The 24,225-nt window shown below is 32.6% G+C and overlaps 1 protein-coding gene across 6 annotated transcripts in view; it reads left to right on the top strand.

Moving 5' to 3' along the window:
• LOC110999394 (protein goliath-like) overlaps positions 1-24,225 on the top strand; it is a 56,245-nt gene that overhangs the window by 14,887 nt on the left and 17,133 nt on the right. For 3 of the 6 annotated variants that reach the window (XM_045628739.1, XM_045628742.1, XM_045628741.1), the window contains exon 2: positions 15,087-15,564. In XM_045628739.1, the coding sequence (XP_045484695.1) occupies positions 15,331-15,564 (234 nt within the window). In that variant the 5' untranslated portion in view covers positions 15,087-15,330. Of the gene's footprint in view, positions 1-14,976; positions 14,995-15,086; positions 15,565-24,225 lie in introns of those variants that run through there. The other 3 variants (XM_045628743.1, XM_045628744.1, XM_045628740.1) reach the window with 2 other exon arrangements.

The raw sequence follows: 24,225 nt of genomic DNA on the forward strand, positions 1-24,225 counted from the left end.
TAACTACAGAAAACCGACTCAGAGCAATGATTCATGTTTAGCATAAGGTTGAAACAAATTTAAAGAAAAATGAATTTTTACATTACTTTTTACACTCTTGAGTATCTAAGTGAAATAATATTAACAAAAATAGCATTAAAGGAACTGTAACTGAACTAAGTGACGAGGCCATAAGGTAGACACTCGACATTAGCTGCGCGAGAAGTGGAGCGCCGATTTTCACTCCTCAATTTAAAAAACGGGTTGTGTAAAAGGAAAATGGTGAATTAAAAGAACAAATGTCCTTGGCAATTATGTTCCCCCGTTTTTTTGTTTCTTGATTTTCTTTGCACGTTGCAAACTCGCGGCTCGTGGTCGCTAAACAATATTCGTCATTGATCTTGAATAGAACATTTACAATTTGGTACGTGATCAACCAAAGTGTTATATAAACACATTATGTAAGTAATGATATAATCAAATTATGCACGATTGCATGTATGACCTCGATTGACCTGATCAAATGCTGAGTGGCAAAAACTATCATTATTGAACGTTTACTGATAATAAGATAACCTTTAGAGGTTGCTGTGTATTCACGTGGTCGAAGTCACGTTCAAACGATTTGACAAACATTTGCAAAGATAGTTGCAGTTGTTCCTTGTACCTATAGCTTTTTATGAGTGATATCTTTTTCATTTGAGGCAATAATAATATTTACGGCATTTCAAACAATAATTATAATATATTATGTAGACTAACTTTAACACTACCATGTTATTAAACATAAAGAGACTATGCCTGACATCACTTCCGTAAGATCTGATACATTTTGGGTTTACGGGAGTCTCGACTCCGAATCTTATGTCAAGTCGTTCGTTCGTTATTTGTTTAAAAATTAGTATATGAATATTAAAGGTCTGTTTCACAATGTCCGGATAAGTTCTAAATAAGCTATTTATGACTTATTCGTAGGTTAAACAGTATTTTAGCGTTTCACGATTGTCAAATAGCGCTATTTGTCATGAAAGGCGAAGTATCTTATTCGGAATTTTTATCTTTCGAATAATTTATGTGTTGTATAGCTATTTGATACTTTATCCATACATTGTGAAACAGGCACTTGAAATAGGAACATGAGATGATATATTCTTGCATTTTCACTAGTTAATTATCTTTATAGGCATCGATGCTTGCAACAAATATTATTTTGTCAGAAATCGAACTTAAATTCGTAATTCTTCATAAACTGAGCCCCGGAGTAAGTAATTGATACACTATAAAATTATTTAATCAAACGTAAGTGTAAAAACACATACAAATAGTCAACCATTTACATTACCATTGCGTGCTAAATATTAATTAAAAGGGCTAGGAATCGTGTTTATAAACACTGGAAAAAATTCGGTCAAGGTGTTCTCATGTAAAAAATATTAAAGAAATAAAGTTTAATTTATTTTATTAAATTCAACCTTGAGAAGGGATGCTACACCCTAATATTTAGTACTTTTATACAAAGCTAACATATGCAATACCATCGCTTTAATAGTTTTCCTTAACTTCTTAATAAACACATTTATTTACAAAATACATAATATACAAAATTGTGAAGCGAAAGAATGTAAAAGGACGGTCTTACTATCACTAATACATTTCAATTACACGAATAAATGGCGTGGAATTGAAATGTATGATATTGTCTATGAATTATTAAGCTAGGTGTAACCGTTAATATGGGTTCAATAATATTTAACATTCGATAAGGCAGACTTATTTGAACTTGTACTTGTTTATTAAGTAAAGCTAAAGATGAAGTTTTTGAAATAAGGGAGTTGAAGTATAATAGAGCATTTGTAACGCCTAATAATTTGATCATACAGCCATTTCATGTATGCGCTATTTATTAGTTAACAAATACCTAATTGACCAGCCAAGTTTTTATCAAGAAATACGGTAAGATAAGAGTTGATATAGAGCGGAAATGAATTATGCATTACTTCTTGTCACGCACGCAATACTCCTGCGCAACTTGGAAGTCTATAAATATTGTAGGAAAAAGAACTAACTTGCTAAGAACACTGTTCAGCTATTAGGAATAGGTAAACTCTTACAAAATTTTAGTTTGTGTACTAATATTTAGTATAGTTACGCCGAATATTCTTTGTTTATTAAATAAAATAAAGAGATGCCAATCTAATAGCCAAGTTGGTGATCAGCCTCATGTGCCGCACGCCATCTATTTTTTTGGGTCCAAGGCAAGCCGGTTTCCTCACGACATTCTTCTTCACCATTCAAGCGAATACATGCACAGCCCGATTGAACCTACGATCTCAGGGTTGAGAGTCGAACGCTAAAACCACTGGACCAACACTGTTCTCACACTTCTGTAATAAATTCACTAATATTTAATTATCAATATTATTTGTGACCAATCAGTAAGAAAACATGTTGCTTTAAAAAATGGTGCCTCGATGTATAAGATGTAACTAACAATATAGACATCAAATATCTATAAATATATGAGGGTAGACGCATTCACTGCATTAAATGTTTGTGGGTAGTCCAATACATTGTAGGATCCAAATAAGCCGCAATGGAGAGTCAAACAGGAGACAAATTTGGAGGAATTCGGAATATACTAATATTCTTGTACGTAAAGAGCGAAAATTCCTAACGCGTTCGTGATTACCATAAATTTGCAACTTATGTTGTAACATGTCTATATGAACTCGCTTCCTAGTCCCAAGGATCTTCCTGGCGACGTGTGTACGAGTTTTAAATAAGTAATACCTCGGTTTTTGCAATATTTTAATACAATTGGGTGGTCTTAATGCGTTAATAATCGATTTATAATGGAATTACCTTTGTAATTTTATGGATAAACGCGGCAAGTTTTCCAGTTGATATCACATTTTCTTGTAATTGTGTGCTTCAAGTTCCGAAGTCCTATTATATTGTTTAAAAATGGAACATTCATGTTTCGTCAACACAAAGAAAGTCATAATCCGAAATTACTTAATGTAAGAAGTGCATTAAAGTGAATCTAAATTAACAATACAATATTGTGACAATATTCCCGGTAGTGTAAACATTGCTTCACGTTCATTGTTTATTTTTTAGTTCACGACCGAAACGATAAAGCAGACATGATTGTTTATCGTGTACGATTTATTACTTAGATTAAGACTTTGAAAACAATTTTGCGTTGTTTTTGAGTGAAAGTTGTAATTGTTCGATGATATGAGTTGTTCGTGAGTGCTGACCTTGTATGCAATTGTGTGATTCATTCTGTGCTGTTAAACTTTCGCCTCAGTTTTATTACCCCAGAGACAATTAGAACGGTATTATGAGTTTTGTTTGACTTGTACCGTTAAAATAGCAGACAATTTTCATGGAGCTTTGTTTTTTTTTTAATAGAACAGGGGGCAAACGGGCAGGAGGTTTCACCTGATGTTAAGTGATACCGCCGCCCATGGACACTCTCGATGCTAGAGAGTTTATACAATCGTTTATTGTGTTGCTATGATTTATTTAAATCGGCAGGTTGTTTGAATTTGAATTAGAGTTTTTATAAGAAAGAACCTTTTGTTATTTTAAAAATTGGTAGTAGCGAGGTGTGATATATGATGGCTTCCTTCTTTAAGTAATGCTACAGAAGGAGTCTACGGAAAGAGAGATAGCGAAGTATAATAACCCTTTTGAAAGATTGAAAGGAGGAGAGAAGAAGGTTAGCCAGTCTTCCGCCACCTGATTTGTTCACATTTTATAGACGCCATACCGCTGAGATTCCGTTTGAATGCGAAAGCGAGCTCTTACTAATTTGATGCAATCGTGTTGATATTAGCCTAGGTGGTTTTAGTAATTACAGTTCATGCGGTTCTTTGGAGTACAGTGCCTGTTGTGAGTCAAGTCCCACATACCGTTAGTCGAATTTTCACCTCGGTCAAAAAATAATTTTACGTAATCGGATAAAGCTAAAAAAATACTTCATAATTAGTTTATTATATATATTTAATTAAAATAATAATAGTTAAAAATATACTGAAGAAATAAAACTATTTCAACCGATATTGAAGTGCTGTAACAATTTAATTGGATACTTGTTAACCGTGAATTGTTTGCCGGATAGATACGGATGTAGGTATAATCTACATAATAAAACTCGTTGTTAAAATTAACGAACGTCTGAATTATGAGAAAAATAAAAGAATTTATATTGAGGTTCGAGACATTTAGGTTTATAACCTTTTCGTAGTTCGATTAGGCAGTTGACACTTGACATAAATGAACATGAATGAATAAAAAACATAAAGTTGCATTCATAACTATTACAAATGTCAAATGTCAAGTTAATCACAGATTTTAGTTTAATAGTGTTTTTTTAAATGCTGTATAAATTGGAAATAAATTGTTTCTTTCGATTCACGGTACTTAAACTGCTGTGCCGGCTTTGATAGTAATAATAATAAAATACCTTTATTCACTGACCATTTAGCTTAAATGCTATTCTTATCAAACAGTAATATTCTTAAATCTAATTATATAGCGAAAATATATGTCGACATAGGCCTCTGTGTCGGCTTTGATTGTAATAAATATACATATGTGTCATAATTTTTCTATAACCAATCATATACGATATATTTGATAAAAGATATGAAAAATGATCATATATGTTTGTACGCAATAGTACGCTATTAGTAACAATTTTGCGTATGTAAATAAAGGTGGAATCTTACCCCAAATGAAGATCAATCCTTATTTTGTCGTAATACAGTCGCTAACAATTGATGAATGTTCAGGACATATCTTCTACTTATAACGAAATATCTGACGACATGACGTCACATTTTGCATCGTGAGTTATGTTTAAGCAATGACTGGTTCTATAATATAAACAATTATGGCAATTCTAGAGTTTGATTTAAAATTCGAATAATTAATAATACATAATTACAAGGCAGGTTTTATATCTTTTGTTAAAGACATCTACACCGCAATGCATAACGCCCCTATCTCGTTTACCGTTACATCATTGTAATGAAGAAAGTTGCGTCAAAGAGTAGTATTGAATTTCAAGTGCTCGTTGACTTAAACATAAAAGGAAACACTGTTAGGGGCTTACTGATGTATTACTATTAAATTTCTTAAAATTATTTAGATTCAATTGGCTTCCACAGCTTCCTTGTGTTAAATAAGGTATGGGTTGTATGGGCAGCGTAAAGTGATAAGCTTAATTAAAAAATCACATAGTTAACACGCACTTCAAGCGATTTTAATGATTGATTTAATAATTTGATACGCCGATACCAATATATCGCCACGAAGGACTGATGAGCTTGGGATTGCTCGGTCCAACATTAAGCAAGGCAAGTATTCTGCAAGATGTCTCCTAGGTACTATGAATATTGGTACCAGTAAAGTGTATTTGTATATGCCTTGTACTAGCGGCGCCTATTATCCCTCACAAGGGAAATTCATTACATTGTCTTTACTCAAGAACAATGAAACAATTATATAAGTTGTTTAATAATTACGTCTATACTTGTAATATTTCCTTGCTAGATTGTGAAATTGCCCTTGTTCGTTCTTCCTTATATCTAGATTATAAAATCAATAGTCAAGGTCATCGCTGTAATGCACGGACCATTTACATACAGTTTTTAAGTATAATTAACTCTGGTCCTGTGTCTAAATTCGTGGATTAAAATTAGGCATAAAGCTTCTTCCAAAAAAAATAGTCCAAATTTGAATAAATTTTTATCAAAACAAATGACTAATGAATATATTATCTTGTTAATTTCGAGTCCAACAAACCTACCGGTAGTCGCCATATTTGTATCCTGATGCATTCCATATCCCGCCATTCAATTCTAATTGGCATCACATTTTCGGCTTAAGTCATATATTTATGGTATTCACAGACTTTTGCAGAAGTTATTATAAAAACCGTATTTTCCGGTTGAAATAACCTGTGTGAACATATGTATAGTCTTAACCGGTAATAAAGCTAAGACACTATTGTAATATCAAATATTGTTGTATCAAAGTAAAAACGGTAAGACGATTTCATATAGAATTGGTTTAAAGTAGACTAATTAACGCAGTTTAATGTCAACGATGGAAATCATTTTAGGATAATTTTACGGTATGATTTCATAGTCGTATAATGCGTATATATAATCGTTCAAGGTAATAATAATCTAAATATAATAAAATAAATAATAAATATCAAAACGAAACTTAAGAAAGGCTTTTACTGAATCATTTACTTGATAACAAGTCGTAGATTAGATTCGAATTGCAGCGGTCATTAAATAAATAATGATTAATTGTAAAGATAATAACATATAAGTGATATCAATAATATAATATAAAACATATAATGACACCAACGCACTTCCGCTGAATGTGAATGTTGTATAACCTTCGATTTTCCAAAGGATTATATTCAACTAGAAACTACATATATATAACTTAGTAGAGGAAGTTAAATAGGCACGAGTTTAAAAGGAAGTAGATATTTGAAATGCTAATGCAATAATAATAAATTTAGTCACACTTTTATAATTTACATAGATAATGGTTATAATTAAAGCAACCGATGCCCTATAACAAGCTTTGAAACTAAAATGACAATGGGCTGGTCATGTAATACGATACCGAGACAACAGATAGACATTAGAGACAACACAATGGAAGGGACCATCAGGGAAATGAAAAAGGCTGATAACTTTCTAAAATAGCAGGAAAATGCTATTGATTCGAGACATCTGGAAAGGAGGTTCCAAACCCAAGAGGGTTCAATCCATAGATATATATTACTACAAACATTGAACTATAAATGAGTACTAACAACATTTAAAATGGAACTATAGAATAATGGAAATATAACAGGCAGGCAGAATGTGTTTAGTTGTGACTTTGGTCAAAGATTCTAGAACCAGGGATTTGACTCCTCCGATTTTATTTCACTAATATTAATATTAATAGACCCTAACGCTGACCGCCACAAGAGTTTTGTAACATTGATTGATATTCTTCGATAATCATATACGTTATTTCTACGGTTATCTAATTATTACGTAAAGTACAATATAATTTATTCCTTTGTTTCTAATCGAACTCTTAGGAAATAATGTCGTTAAGTAAGAGTGAAGTAATTATAGGTAATACATAATTACTAGTAACACGACAGTGAAGGCTGCCAATCTAGAAACTGAGAAAATACTGTTTTTGATAAAACTACTTTTTACTTTTCCCACTTAGGACAGATGAAGGATAAAATTATCATTAGCTTACGCGAACTCTACAGATAGAAATAAAACTTTAAGTATAATATTCTTAGAGAACATTTTCGTTCTTCCGTCAAAATGACATTAGGTGATGTAATGTCATATAACCTTATTACTAGGTACTTTGTTACCTCACTTGATTTCTATTCCATTCGGGTGCTTGGACGAGATGGACGTGTGATAGATCATCTTCTATTGATTTGTTATCTACATTCAAAATGGTCCAGAATAGATAATTTACATATGTTCGATATTTATAATTATCTTTTGCAATTATTGTTATTGTCTGCTTTATAGGTTTGTTATTTATAGATTACAGCTTTTTATATCCTATAACAGAATAATTGTTGAGGGCTAATTATTTATATACGAACAAAGAAAAGGGTTTTAATAATTGTTCATATTCTTTTCATATAACAGAATAATCGTTTCCCACAATGAAGCATAGCATTGTACCGCGTGAAGGCAAGTGGATGAGCACCCGAAATATACGTAAATATAAATAAACAGTATGCAGATTGCAGTTGATAATAGCAATCTCGATTATGTAAGTTGTGTAAATAGAACAAAATAGAAGTATGTGTTTGTTTTATCTGTAAGAGCGGCCGGGCTCTAACGCCTGAACCCAATAATTAATCCACAATTTTCAATCTGAGATTTTTGAGAACGATGAGTCCGTCCTTTTTACGCGATCGATCTATATGGTTGGTAAATATCTACTTATTTGCCTGCCGTGTCACCAATCACCATCAGTTTCTACAAGTTCTCTTTGTCTCGCATTGTATGGCTGGAATATATGTACTATACTAAAAAATAAGTTGACAAGTTTTTTAGTTAGTTGGAAGTGAGCTTAATTTTTTTTCTTTATGTTGCCACCTCTTCATTTCTTGTACGCGACATTTTACCTTGATAAAAACCTCTACAGGACAACCAACCGAATGTATAGTGGGTTCGAGGTCTTAGCATTGCATACAGTGGATCATTGCTCTCTAGATAATACGAATACCCTTTGACATTAATTCAAGATAATTTTAACAACGCCACTCATTTTCTCGCTTTATTAGTGAGGAAACACAATTATCTTTATACTCATTATCTTAATACTACAACCAAGTGTTGGTAACCCAAGAATAAGGTTTTAAACCAGTGGCGCTACAACCTGGGCCTTAGATTTCTGTCGAAATTTTGGTGTTAAGCCAACCACGCCGATCCCTCTCGATGTTTTTCTTCATAGTCGATGCTTACAAAGTCAGTAATCGAACCTAGGCTAGCATGCTCAAGTCACTAAGAACACTGATCATCAACAGTATATTAAAGATTCCTTGAGAAGTTGTTATGGTACAACATGTTATTATATTTTGCTTTCAAAATAAACATTTGTATATTAAACATAGATCCATTACTTATTTACTTAAATTATAGTTGCTAAATGATCCGTCATAACATCTTTACCTTGTAGCAAGATGTGTTTCAAGAACCTACTTATAAGACATACTACAGTTGTAAATCACTAGTCTAAATAATGTATTATAAATGACACCCAACAAATTTATCCACTATATTCAATGGTAATTGAATATATTTTAGTGTAATGAAAAAAGATTCAAGTAGCTAAATTATCCAAGCCAATTTATATTCGAGCCACAAAATAATCAAATATTCGGGAATCTTTAATATTTTATTATTTCTTTAATAATATTTTTAATTAGTTTCATTGTGTCCTAGTATTGTGGGTAGGTCGCCGATGAATAGTTTTTCATATCGAAGCCAGTCGAAGCAAAAACTGATCAATTAGTACCTCGCTCCATTTCGTCTTGATTGAATTGAATAAAAACGTTCAGGAAGTTAGTTCTGATCGAGTGGAGATGTTCTCGAATAGCTGTATTTGTATACGATTTTTTCAACGACAGGAAGTATTTAAAGCCGTATTAGGCACAGATATGTGGGTTATCAAAACGACAACGACAACGTAATAATTAATTAATAATATACGTTACTTAGATATACAATATCGATACTTTTATTTTAATTAAACTATTTACATTCAAAAACACTTGCGTTATTTATTTGGAAACAAAACAGATACATCTATACAGTAAAAAAAATAAAACATAAAATAAATACATTGGATGTATCCGCAAAAGGTTTCAAGGATACAGAGCAAAAAAGAAAACACATAACAACACAAAATTTATAAATCCGGACAACGACAAATTTACCTCTAGCCGTAATAGAGAAGAGAGATACAGGAATTAGCACATTAACAGTTAAACTAAATACACAGCCAACAAAATCAGGCTCAGAAGGCTTATTACTGGAAAATATGATAAATTAAACTGGATTATTATTATCTCTACGTAGAGAGTAAGTTGGATGTCAGAGGCAGAGTATCTAAAAACCGGCTTTTATTGCATTTTAATCGATATTCTGAATACAAAGCACAGTATAGTAAACAATGGGACTATGGAAAAGATGTTATCTTTGATTGCTGACGTCGATTCATTGTCAATGTCGTTAGAAGTTCGTAGCCTTCAGTAAATGACTTGGGTTCATGTTGGAACGCACGCGAAGGGAAATCAAACAAGGTTAGAGAAAAGGAAGTGATAGGGGTTGTCGATGATAAATAAACGTCTGATAAGTTTAGAAAGAAAAGAAAGAAAAATCTTTGTTACACATATCCGGATTATGGATTCCCTGTGTCGGGTCCAAGTACTCTCTTCCATTTGACATATTTGACGTAATTAAGGTCCTTCAGAGCGTACAAATTCTTAAAAGGCCGGCAACGCACGCACGAGCCCTCTAGCATCGAGAGTGTCCATGGGCGGCGGTATCACTTAACATCAGGTGAACCTCCTGCCCGTTTGCCCCTTTTCTATAAAAAAAAATCTGTATAAGACACACTTTTACGATATATTGAGATCGAATGATTCTAATTGATTCCAAATTCAAATATTCTGTCATTATGATTTCGGAAGACACATGAAATCATTATTTACTTATTTTTCAGTCCATATTTCGGACATCCAGCCTCGTGGTATTTGATTATTGACACTGAGACTACGGACAGTCTTTTATTTCAGTGTAAACGAGGTTATCAACTTGATCTGTATATGTGTGGTATTTGAGTATGATGAAAAAATGAGAATATAGTGTCAGTGTATGAAATCATTTCTGTACGTAATTGAAAAGTAAATAGTTTCAGTTTTGTTTTATGTCGTAACGTTTAGTTGAGATACGCCTGTTTTCTATGTTCAAAATACTTTACCATAGTGCTTTTTTTATTTACTGTGTGTTTAAAAGGAACTCCGAAATAAAGGCTACTTTAATTTCCTTTATGTAGAAAAGGAAGTTCATTGATACTTTTTTTCAAGAATTTTCGGGTAACATGTGTTTCAAATGATTATCGATATTTAAGGAAAGTAAAACTACAACCCTACTTAACGGAAACGGTCGAAGGACAGACCTTGGCCAGTCACGGCCACAGTAACCTTGTTTCGGAAAATCGAAGTTATAACGTGAAAGCCGATCCATATTGAATACTTTTCTTTCCTTTGCTTAAAGCTGCCAGTAACAAGAAATTGTATATTTGTATATATGTATATAAAATACTGAGCAGTGTTGGCCTAGTGGTTTGAGCCTGCAACTCTCTTGTGGTAGTTGGTTCAATCCCCGGCTGTGCACTTATTGACTTTATCTCTATGTGCCTTTTAGAAAAACATCGTGACAAAACCGGCTTGCCGTACAACTAAAATCTACGTACTAGTACCGACTTGCGGATTAGATAGACAATATGGTCATGAAACAGATTCAGAACTCTGAGGCCCAGACTTAAAAAGGTTGTAGCTATCTAAAAGTAACATTCTTAATTTAAATACCTAAGATTGGTGAGGCGCGAGCAAAACTGGATTGATCAAATAGCAAAAGGTTGCTTGGTTTTTTTTCTCTCAAAATATAAGGAAAATATTCTTACAACAGCATTGTCTAGTTTGTGTTACTTTTTTAATTAAATAAATAGCATCTGTTAATAAAAATGTGGTCGACAAATAAATAATGTTCCTTATATTGTATATGTATATGTATTGAATTTGTCGTACAATACATTTTATGGATTTATTTTCATCTATATTAATATTATACAGGACAACTTGTCTTTGATACGTTTCAAAACAACAAATAAAATGATTTATGTATTATAAAAATAAATTTGATTTATTTCCAAAATATAAATATGTAAATAAAATCCAGCTGTTAAACCGGAACAAACCTAAGCTAAGCTAATTATGCATATAAATTGTTATCCAACTTCCCATTACTGACTTAATTTTTGTAATAATTCTATTTTGATATAGACTGTTTCGTCATCGTTAAGTTTACGAATATTTAAATGAACCGTACCAATACACGGAAGTACGGTTTTAGTACCTAATCAAAAATATACTTCGATAACCAGGTCAATGACCTAGTAAAAAAGATTTTATACACACATGTAAATAAATGTATAATACGTATAGGTATATGTTTTACGCCAAATCCAGTAAATGAATATAGAACTTTACATATATATAAGAATAGGTACCTAAATGGGCCCCTTCAATTATTACGTAAGCAGATTTACTGCAATTTAAAAAAATATCAAGCATAGACAATGTCTGGGCAATATGTGTAAAAAAGTTAACAATAATTACTGTAGACGTAATCACAAAACAAAAAATCAAAGACATACCCCCTTTTCCCCCCTTTAGTGATTACGTAAAACTTGAAGGTCCCCATAGTATATTATGTAAATTAGCTAAAGTTGAGATCAAACTGCCAAGTAGTTACATCCAAAATAATATAAGAACTGACTCAAAACTTTTAAAATGTAGATGCTGATTTGTATCGACTTAAAGTCGGGTTAAAATCACAGAGTCATTGGTTAGATTAAGGATTAAAATACTTCTGGAACTCAAAATACATCAAACCTCCTGATATCATCTGCGGTCTTGCTGAGTGGCATGTCCTACATAATACTCACAGGTGCTCACCACTCTCTCTCGGAGTCCCTAGAAGCTTCAAATCCTAGCTGGGTCAAGAACTTATTTACATGCTATTAAGATAATAATATTGTAGTGGCGTATATGAAATTGTTATATTTGGCTACAAATGTGTTGCTAATACATACAAAGGCCATTTTTATTGACAAAGTATTAGTTTGTATCAAAGACGAGATAAGATATTGAGAGCACGTAACATATATTTTTAAATATATATCTGTCTGCCGTATACAAAGACATTTAAGTGACTACAATGGGTCATATGATATTATACCTATATTCTAATTAAAAGATTTATGATATCTAAAAAATAATAAATGAAATGCGCAAACCCCAAAAGGATAAATAAGGAATGTTATTAGTTGTTATGCTTACGTTAAGGAAAACGAAGGATTTTTGATTTTGATAAAATAAACGTCAAAATCAAACATGTAAATCGCAAATACTTTACGGGTATTAATGTCATCATAAATTTGCTGCATCCTTAATAAATGTGATAAACATACAAGAATCTCTAATAGGTATTTTATTGGAATATGATGATATGACGATATTACGTTTTATACATACTTACAATATTTAATTTAATTATATAATAATAATATAAATTAAATATAACCTATGAACATTCATGTGAGCAGAGTTGGCCTAGTGGATTCAGTGTGCGACTCACATCACTGAGGTCGTATGTTCGATCCCCGTCCGTGCACCAATGGACTTTCTATGTACGAATTTAACATTCGCTGGAACCGCGAATGAACACATCCTGCTTGCCTTAGACACAGAAAATCGATTGCGTGTGTCAGGCACGGGAGGCTGATCACCTACTTGCCTATTATATTGACAAATGATCATGAAACAGAAGAAGAAATCTAAGGCACACATCTAAAAAGGTTATGACAATTCATAATTTTATATTGACAAGATGACGTAACTAAATGTAGGTAATAATTTCCTGAGCCTAGCCTTTATTGTCATAGTAATCTCTTAAAATTAATAGTAAAATTTAAAAAAAATATTAAAATCAGTTTTTACGTTTTCTAATTAAATCGGGCTCGAAATAACAATTTGGCGGGAAAACAAAAGACGAAACGAACAGCCGTTTGATTGTAATTGGTCAAAAGCTTTAGGCTAACGCATTAACACGTACAATAGTGATATTGTGTTCGTTTGACCGATTACAATTAAACCCACATTTTCGTCTGTCGTTTTTATATTTTGTATAGGAGCGCTTTATATGTCTGATATATGTGAAGGAATTACATACCCACGTTATCTTATTTGCTGATTTTCGCGTGTATCTCTCGTGATACGGCGTCCCAAATTTACACTCGTATTTTGTACTTTTATGACATTTTCACGACCAATATCCGTACTGGTTTATAACATTTGAACGGCTTATAAAAATCGCATTAGGGGCATTCATTACTTCAGTAGTAAGCATTTTATTATTGCTTTTGTAGGTTTCATGTGATGATAGCTGATACTAACAGGCAGTAAACATAAACGTATTCCTAGTGACAAACTGAATAGTTGGACAATGTCCTTTTGAGCAATTTTTATACATTATTTTTTTTTTTCATGTATATATATATACATGAAAAAATATTCGATGAAGCTATGTAAAACTTTATTTTTAGATATTGTTCTAAATCACATTAGAAACCCTATTTATTCATTGTATGACGTACATATTTCTTTGTTACATTATGTACCACCACGATACAATATATTATAGAATTAGTATAATGTTCGCTATGTGGTGTCGTATACTCTATTTCGTAACAAATATAATATTTGGGCTAAGATTTGGGCGTCCCGTGTGCCCTCGCATACTAAAAAACCAAATAAAAAAGTAAATTAACATAACTAATGAAACAATGTGACGAATTTATCAATTATGTGAAACATACTAAAAACTATTTAAAGAGAAGAATCATTAATATTTATATCCCGTTTAAAGTTTAACCTTTTATTTCACGAATAATATAATAATATAAATTAACAATTACAATGAACGCTTCGTGACAAAGTAATAACCATTTATATTTACAATAAAAAAATGTCGTGACTGGAAGGATGGAAAACGTGTGAAATTTTTATTAAAACATTATTGATTGTAATGAGGAATTAATTTTAAGGTCGTAGCGTATAGAATTGTATTGTTTAGAAGAGTTTTACCCATCAGAAATAGTTCTTTTGATGGCTGTTAGAAATGGCACACATATATATATATATTTTATCTCTAAACATTTTTTTAAAATTAAATATAAGTGAAAATACTTTGGATACTGGTTTCACATAGTGGCGGAAACGCGCGTGAGGTAGAATTACTTGCAACTTTTAAATTCGGAAAATAAAGAGGTTAACATTATAAATTCTTATTTATTGATATTTTTATCAAAGTTTTGATTTTGTAATCGTATGCTTGATGACATTTTCCATTTAAAGGAATGATTTATTGATTTTTAATACTAAGTCTACGGCCGATGACCGGGGTCAATAACCGTCTGGCGTGTTTTGTTTATCACGCCCTAAATTGTTATGAATTTTTGCCTCAATAATAAAAAAATATTACATTTGTTATTTACGCTTCACTGAACCCGTTTGTTAGATCAAAACAAGCCAAAACTGGTTGTTTTGTTTGACTTCAGATTAATGTTTATTTAAAAAATGCGCAACTAGATGTAAGATATTGATTTAATTGTTAAAGTAATTATTATTTATAGCCTATTAAATAAACAATTGAACTTTTCTGATGACGTTCTCGTTGTTTCAGGTCCCGGCTGTGGTGAAGTACCTCGCCGGTTATGGGGCAGCTGTTGATTTCCCTGTAATGACATCGTAACACAACCAATGCGAGAGGCTGCGTCCACGACGATAACTCTCGCATACAATTAACGTTATCGCATAGTGCCGTACTGATAACTTAATAATCAAACGCAAGTCGCGCGGGTTGCACGTATTCGTCGGCGCCCCAGTGTTAGTGTCGGTGATTTTGAAAATCGAATGTGCATTTAAAAATGCGTGTCGGTAATCTGTGGTCAGGCCTGGCTGTCAGCTGGGTAGTGACGTTTGTTCAGTGTCATACGGCGGCAAGTGAATTGGAATCAACGAGATACGGCCCAGCCGAAGAGAGATTTGGTAGTGATACATATACCATAGCGAATATCAATATAACATATGAAGATGAGCATGGCGAAATGTTTACAGACACATCCGAGGTGAGAAAGAAACACTACGTACTACACTATTCCGTGAGTAATATGGATCTAACGTTTTGTATGTCAGCTATAATTAGGTTACTAATCAATAAAGCCCTAGAGGCTTTCCAGGCTATGTCCTAGGCTAGGTGATATTCTTTTTAATGCATGTAACTTTCCGATGGGATACTAAGCAGTCACAGACAAACAATTGTTGCATCTTAGGGAATCGAATCAAGGGTTTAATAGTTTATATACAATGTGTGTAAGAAACTGTTGCTCCCAAGTGGTAAACTTGTTTGCAATATTGTAATTTTTGTTGTCAGCAATTAATGCTTATGTTATATGAGGGCCTATTATTTTTAAAGACAGAAATCTCTAATGCTTTTAATCTAAAATTGATTTTAAATTGTTTATCCTGTTCTGAAAGTTACATATGCCCATTTGACTAGAGCTTGACCCAGTTAGTTACTGTAATACGTAAGACATCATAAAATCATTTATCCGTCTGATATTACTACTAAAAATAATATCTGCCTACAGTATTCTTTGTGATTTGGACCCTAATCTTTGAGATAAGCCAAAATTAAAATCGCTAAATCCCTAACAAAAATATTCAAAATCAATAGTGTCTTTAAGCTCAACAAAACGATAAGAAAAATCAAATAAAAATCTCAAATGGATTGTAGAATATTTTAAATTATAATAATAAGATAATTATGGATGACTCTGAAATGGATACTATTGAATTTTACTATGAGCAATTCCCACAATTGCTTACACAGTGTAGCGAAACCGTGCATACAATTTAAAAATCATAAATTACCTAATTATCCTCAATATTAAAGAAGTAATTTATAAATTTAATCTTCAAGGTGTTACAGAATTTTGAACAACATTCGGTAATAAAGAAGATAATTTATTAAAAGGTTTTTCTTTTACTTTCCAATAGCGTCACTCATGTATCTCTGATAAGGGAAAACATAAGTATATTTATTTACAGTAAATATGCCTGGACTAGTTCTAAGTAATTTACAAATGCAAACTTTTTCCTTTAACTTTGGCTGACTTGCAAAATACAATTTTATTACTTTCTTAATCGTATCTAACATTAATTATAGAACATAAGGCACATGTCATTCCTACAAACATACCATAACTAGTATACTTGTTATCAAACAAATGTTGTACTAGAATGCGCTTGTGAAGATGCGGAGAGCGTCTATATAATATATCCCTGTACCTAAATAACTTGTAACAATTCAAAATAATTTAGTAAGATTAATACGTTTTCTAGAGAAAAATCTGTTTCTACCAGCTTGCGGTTAGTAGTTGTAGTCATTGTTTCTAGCCTATCTTCATGTTAAAATTTTTCTTTATCAATTATTGTAGAAACTCTTTGGAATTCCTTTTCTTACCTTAAAATTTATGTTTTTCGTTTGAACTCTTTGTGCCCTAATTTGATAGTCATTTAAATGTAAATGATATGATCATTAGTCACAGTTCGCGAAAAAAATAATGAATTAGTCATTGTTAGATTGGTGAAACATTGTTAACGGGTAATATTACTAAATAAGGCCTGAATTGACGTACATAATAATATATTGAATAGGTCTATTATACTTATATAAAATACTAGCGGCCGCTCCTGGCTTCGCATATTGAACATTTATTTTTATAAACATTTTTTGTCGATGTATCAACATCATATCCATGTCAAGAACATATTCTTTAATATTGTGTTTTTTTTATGATCAATTGTTTTCGCAGCGCATGGGATGAAAGATATTTTATATGCATTTTTACACTTTGGGTAACATTATTGTAGTTTTAGTAGGTATCGTATTTCTTGCAATTAAAAGCAGCCTATTTAATATTAGCCTATATTAATCGGTGATATGTAGTATTCAAACGGTGTAAGAATTTTTAAAATCTGTCCAGTCCTTTTTGCCACTTTAAATTATGTATTTTTGCAAAAATAATATCGGTGTGGTAATTAAAACAACTTTGTTTTTTGTTTTAATGAGTAATTATTTTAATGCAAATATCATTCTACGCCTTGTAACTGTACGGATCGCGAGATCTTAAGGTGACATCAGCGCTACCGAGAGAACTAAATCACAGTTGCAAACGTCGCGTCTGGGTCTCCACTGGAAGTAGCCGAGAAAGGGTTCTGACCAGATTTTGCGTGGTTGGTTTCCGCGTAAACGACGATTTCTTCAAATTAACTGACCAATAAAGTTTCCGGAATTGAAAATAATAATAATAATTTATTTCCAAGAATATGGTACAAAATATTATGGTCGTACAATCTAAACTTCCCATATTCTGCGAGATATAATGGCATGCAAATGTGTATTTAAAGGTAGAATTTTACATAGAAGTTACATATTATATCACTATAGTATTCAACACAATTCCTGTATTAAGTATATTATTACTACATCATTACATTAAAATATATTATAAAATCAAATTAATATTAATTATATAGTTTCACTGAAATAAACGTCAATAAATTATATGTTTTACTAAAATCAATAAATAAAGTCGATTAAAAAATATAGAAACCTTGATTGGTATATAAAAACTTAAGAACCTGTTACATATAAGCCTTCCAACCGGTTTTTCCTAGCATTCACTACCAACATGTATCTAAAGGGTCATACGGTATAGGGCATCATATTATATCAGCTTTGGTCTACAAGCTTGCTTTCTCCAGTAACTTGTTTCATTATGTCTGGGAACCAAAACACGAATGTATCAATTACATAATATGTATAAGTTTAAGATGATACTAGTGATTGGAGATCAAATCTTATATATATAAAATTCTTGTGTCGCGGTGTTTGTGGTTAAACTCCTCCGAAACGGCTTTACCGATTCTCATGAAATTTTGTGTGCATATTGGGTATGTCTGAGAATCGGACATCTATTTTTCATCCGCCTAAATGTTAAGGGTAGTCCACTCCTAAATTTTTTTTAAATTTTTAGTTTAAGTATGTATTACGTAAGCACTACAGAGGAGTGTGAGGTCTTTGATTTTCTTATTTGATTCTTACATCAACCTTTATTGATGTGAAACATCTATAGCCGCACGTAAAACCGATTTCTGGCGTGGCGACACATGCTGTGGCGACGCGTCGCCACACTATATTATGATATACAGTCTAAATGCAGTAAGTAGTAAATTTCACATTAAAAATATTTAATTAATATAATGTTTATTCGACAAATAGTCATCGTTATCTGGAAAAAAATCGTAATATTTTATTTTATCATTGTAACATATTTAGTTCCTATCACAGTTTGTTCTTTTCTGCATATTACTTTTAAAAAAATAATATCGATGTTTCACATCTGCCTGGCGTCCCGTGACGGCTCACATTTTTTTTTATATAGTTATTTCTACTACGTATTTGCGTGTTGTTCCCACGAGTATGCAAGTGCGTGCTCCTATTTCACCATGCTTCTGCTGATAGAGGACAAATCTTTGTTTTAAATTTATTTTATTATTCTTTATTACACAAGATGTCATAAGGAAAATGGTGTTATGGTTGCAGCCCCTTACGAACGTTGTGTAAAAGAAAAAACTTGACGATTAAAAAGAGTGGCGGTGAGTTTATTGCCAGTTTTACTCTTCCGTTCTACGCCCTTGATTTGAGAACTGGCAGTAAATGTAAAATTAGAAGCATTTATGTATTTCTTTTTTTGACCTTCATAAAAATACATTATGTTACCTACATGAATTCAAATTAAAAAATGATTGTTTCGAATTTGAACAGTAATTATTTACTTTTTTTACACATAGGTGTTATTACGCACAAACTGTCTGAGAGCATTGGCTTTTGGAGGGGGGGGGGATACATTGCAGTAAATCTGCTTACACGTAATATTAGAACGGCCCCTGGGACGTATGAAGTTAATCATTTAGGTTCAATTATTTCAGCTGATTTTATATTCTTAAAAAGCCCGTAAACCCTTCATACCAAGTCCACGTCTCAGTGTCCATGAGCGGCGGTAACACTGCCCCCTATTCTGTAAAAGAACGATATCTAAATTACATTTAGAAAATTATAGTCAATTGTCATAATTTAGGTTAGTGATGTTTTTCAGGGCACTCATTTTATTAATTCCCGAGTGCAGTATCCGTGCTCAATCGCTTCATTGGCTCTCTGCCATTGTCTTACGTTGACCTAAGGTCGATTCTACTTAAAGTAGAAGAGTTTTACAGAGTATATACTCTTTAAATACTCTGCCATCGGGTTTAGAAAAAAATATTATGTAAACTAATACATTACTCGTGAGTACCTTCATACACCTATATTAATATGTATAGACGCCTAGGATTTTCTCTCTCATAGTAAAACAATATTTTTAGTATATTTATTTACATATTTATTTATTAGCTGTTATTTCTGACACCCAGTACAATATACTAACACTTATTTAAGTTACATAAAAAACTTAATTTAACATTTTGGGATATTATAGTAACTATAATTAAAAACGAATCAAAAGTAAACAACTTAACTTAAAGAGCTATAAGGCGATTCAGTTAAGACGATGTCCTAATGTACTCCAGGTGGGGCTAATGTACTCCAGGTGGGCAAATGTTCATAGTATCAGCGCGTAACTCATCCCCAAGTTCGTAAGTTCGAACCCCGGCTGTGCACCAATGGAGTTTTTCATCGACAGGATACCGGTAGACGCAAAAAGTCGACGAGTGCCAGGCACTGTAGTCTAATCACTTGCCTATTAGAGTCATCACAAATCTGAGTTCCAGACCTAAAAGTTTGTAGCGCTACTGTTTTTCTTAATTAATGCAACATTTGAACTGGTTGTGTTATATTATAAAAATTATGCTGCGTCATACAATGTTATATATGAAAGTAGGCGTACGTGACTCAATGTCAATGTAGAGACAGAAATACACACTAGTCATAGTACTGATTTAAACTCACTTAGTTCATCCCGACCGCTTTTCATTCTCATTTGTAAACAAGGAAATATTAAATCGTTTGATAAACCTTATGCAAGAAACCATGTGTCCCACCCCATCTAGAAGATTCCTTAATGAACCTTATTAAACATTTCCTTAAAACCCTAAACCATGTTATAAATTATTTTTATTACATGGTTTAGGGTTTTTTTAGAGTAACTTCACAATGTTAGCAATATTTTTCTTCATTCGGGTTGCCTGGACGACATTGTTCGCGATTAAATAGCAGTCAACTTGTTTTCCCACATTGTACATACATTCTTATTTACATGTTAATGTGGAAATAAAAATGCTTTGTGAAAAAATCAAATAATTTGAAATTATTTAACAGTATTGGTATGGTTTGATAAAAGCTACTTTTAATTACTACTTAAGTCCTACAAAGTTATTTAGTAAATCTAAAGTGCGTCTTCTAAACATCAAAAATAATCGTAGTGCTAGGACGTCATAATTTCTAATAGATAACGAAGTGCTGGTGTTAGCGTGTTACTAAAACAGAATTGAAGCAATCGCAATGTCTATCGATATTGGGAGACAGCTTTCTTCTATTTGTTTATTAATTAACCTCGAATATATCATCAAAGATAATATTGTATAATTCTTTACAACAAACGAAAGTAGTATTTTTGAAATACTAAAATTAGACGAAGCGAAGTGGATTGGACGAGTGTGACGTGATAATAATATTTTTGTTTACCCTTTTGGCACCGATCTTTGAGCTAATAATTGAATATTATACCAACGGTATCAAATTATAGCAGACATTTTAATCGAATTGTTTGCGTTCAACTAAATTGTTGATACGAGCGCCGGCCGCTAATAATAAACATCGAATAACAATTGAATATAAACTTTATTACCATGGAATAGCGATTATTTTCGCATATGTACAAAATATTGTGCTATATTGTGTTTCCGCGCATGATTCACACTGCCCTGCACTATAATGACCTTAGAGTTCATTATGCTGCTTTAATTGGTTTTAAATGTAAACTAAAAATTTGTTTAAATTTTGAATAATACATTGTGATGAGTTTTGTATGGATTGAGTGTGCGTAATTACTTCTCCTAAGTAAAGGAAAATATCGTAAGGAAACCTCAAAGAAATGAAGTAGATTCATAGCCGAGGCTACGCGGGAATTATAAATCCCGTATTTGACGCCGTGCTTAGCGCTAAGTCTGACAACCGTACGTCAGAAAAGTATTAGACTTTGACATACAGGAGTCATAGTTCGCGGTATGTTTTGTTTATCACAAACCTCAAGGGCAAAGGCTTGTGTGTATGTTACCACAGAGATATTATTAAATACAGTTGTACGTTTCGCAAATATCTATTGAATTATTTATTGAAATACCTTAAGAAGCGTTCAAGTATTACGACACGCAATTTTGGAAGATTCTTGAACCCCCCCCCCCCATGTTACGCGCCGTTACGTTTTCCTGCACCCAATAGTAAAACGTTCCATTACCACCCAGTATTAACTACCCACCCAAGAGTTACTATTACTACTACTATTACTACTACTACTATTATATAATGCATTATTCACTCCCCGTCCCGCATCGTTTTACCCGAATCAAACCAAATCAAAAATTCGTTACATAATACTTGAACGCTCCCTAATACGTTAATTGATCTACAATTACAATGTTAATTACAGTAAACAAAAGTATTTGATACCTGCAAATCAAACGCAAATTATCGTTATTTAAGGTGTTTTTTTACAATTCGGATAAAAACAAACTGACGTCACCCGCCATAAGGAAGCGGAAACGCGTGTAAATGTCGTTAAGCTACGAGCCTATTTTACTGATCAAATACGGATTTTGTATGAAATATAAATTAAGTTTTTAATTAAATCTAAATTTACTTTTGTATGTGAATACTTGTAATTGACGTACCTACATCGTCTGTGTTTTTAACTGACCTCAAAAGATTTGTGCCTTCTAAAATCTTTCAACAATATTTCATTTTAAGAAACATTAATATGCGTCTGTAACTTCCAAAAGCCATAACCATTATGATCTCTCTTCAATGTTGAGTATTTGTATGCCGTCATTGCTAGGGATCTAAGAGAATTATATCAGCTTTGACTCAGATATAAGATACAAATGAGCTTGCCATTGTAAGTTAGCGACGCACTGAAATTTTTAAAAAATAAACACATCAATTAACAATAGATTAGTGCAGAAAGAAACGTTGATTTTTGATCTCATATTATTAGAATTAATAAATAATAATAATATTAAAAAAAATATTAGAATTAATGTTGAAGACGACAACGCCGCCGCTCTAATAGTAATGTTATTGAGTTTGCTATAATTGAAGGCAAAAAAGAGAAATGTTTAAAAATTTAGTCTGGAGGATGACTAGCCTAATTTCTTTCGTATACCAAAAGAAGCTCTGCTGCACAAACCTTTTACCAGGCCTCAGATTTCTGTATCGTGATCAATTATTTTTTTCTAAAGGGCAAGTAAATTCCATCAGACATATGACGCCGTTGGGTATGAATAAAAAAATCTAAGCTACAATCGTTTTAGGACTGGGCCTCAGATTTCTGTATCTGTATTATTTGTCAATCTAATGACTTTTTCTATCTAAAGCAAGCCGATTTTCTAACGATGTTCTCCTTCACCGTGCGAGCGAATGTTAAATACGCACATGGAAATACTCAAGCCGGGGATCAAGCCTACGTTCTCAGGGGTGACAGTCACACGCTGAAACCACACGGCCAGGACTGCTCATCTTTTTCATTTACTAACGAGAACGTTATTACAACTCTGCTCTCGTGTACCTTCTATTCTATAAGGAAACGTTTTTTATTATAAATCTTTAGGGTTGATAAAATGTCTAGTTTTATTTACGCGTAAATTAGCTATATTAGCATAATTACCAATATCGTAACACGCGCGTATTTTACATGTTTTCGCGATTTACGTAACATTGTTTAAGATCGGCGTACGCGCAACTGCTTAACAAACACAAATGTTTGGTGTTAGCCCATTAGGTGTTTGAAAATATTTTCTATTGTTCCATTTGGTATTTCTCTATTGGAGTTAACTGTACTATATAGGTTTGTGTAACTAAAAATAATTGAAAATCTCGCATCAAATTTCACCGCAAATTACACCTGTTATGAGATCAGCATTGATAGTCTGGTTTTCCTGGAATCTATGTAGTCGTCTTTCTGTGGGAAGATACGCAACGCACCTGGTGAAATGGGTGTCCATGGGCTGCGGTGACTGCCCTATAAGGCCTCCCGTAGGCTTGTCCCCTATACATTTTTTAATATTCATTTCATTTTGAAGTACATCTGGCTAGAAACTTTCTGTCACCGAAGTAAGGCATAAAGCAACGATATTCCCATGTTTTAGTACATTATTTTAAGAAGCAAATCCATCATACAACAATTATAGGTTAATTAATAATTAAAGTGACAAACTTTGTTGTTTCCCTAGTTATATGTAGATAATTAAAAAATAAATCAGTTGTACTACCTTTTTTGGGCCTCTGATTACTGTATGATCATTTGTCAATCTAATTAACATGTAGGTGATCAGCCTCCTGACACACGTCGTCGACTTTTTGGGCCACGATGTGTTCGTTCGGGGTTCGGACAAATCTTTAATGCGCACATAGTCCATTGGTGCATAGCCGGGGATGGAAGCTACTACCTCAAGGATGAGAGTTGCGCTCTGAAACCACTAGACCC

Source organism: Pieris rapae, chromosome 6, assembly GCF_905147795.1.
Source record: "Pieris rapae chromosome 6, ilPieRapa1.1, whole genome shotgun sequence".
In the NCBI taxonomy this organism is placed as follows: domain Eukaryota; kingdom Metazoa; phylum Arthropoda; class Insecta; order Lepidoptera; family Pieridae; genus Pieris; species Pieris rapae.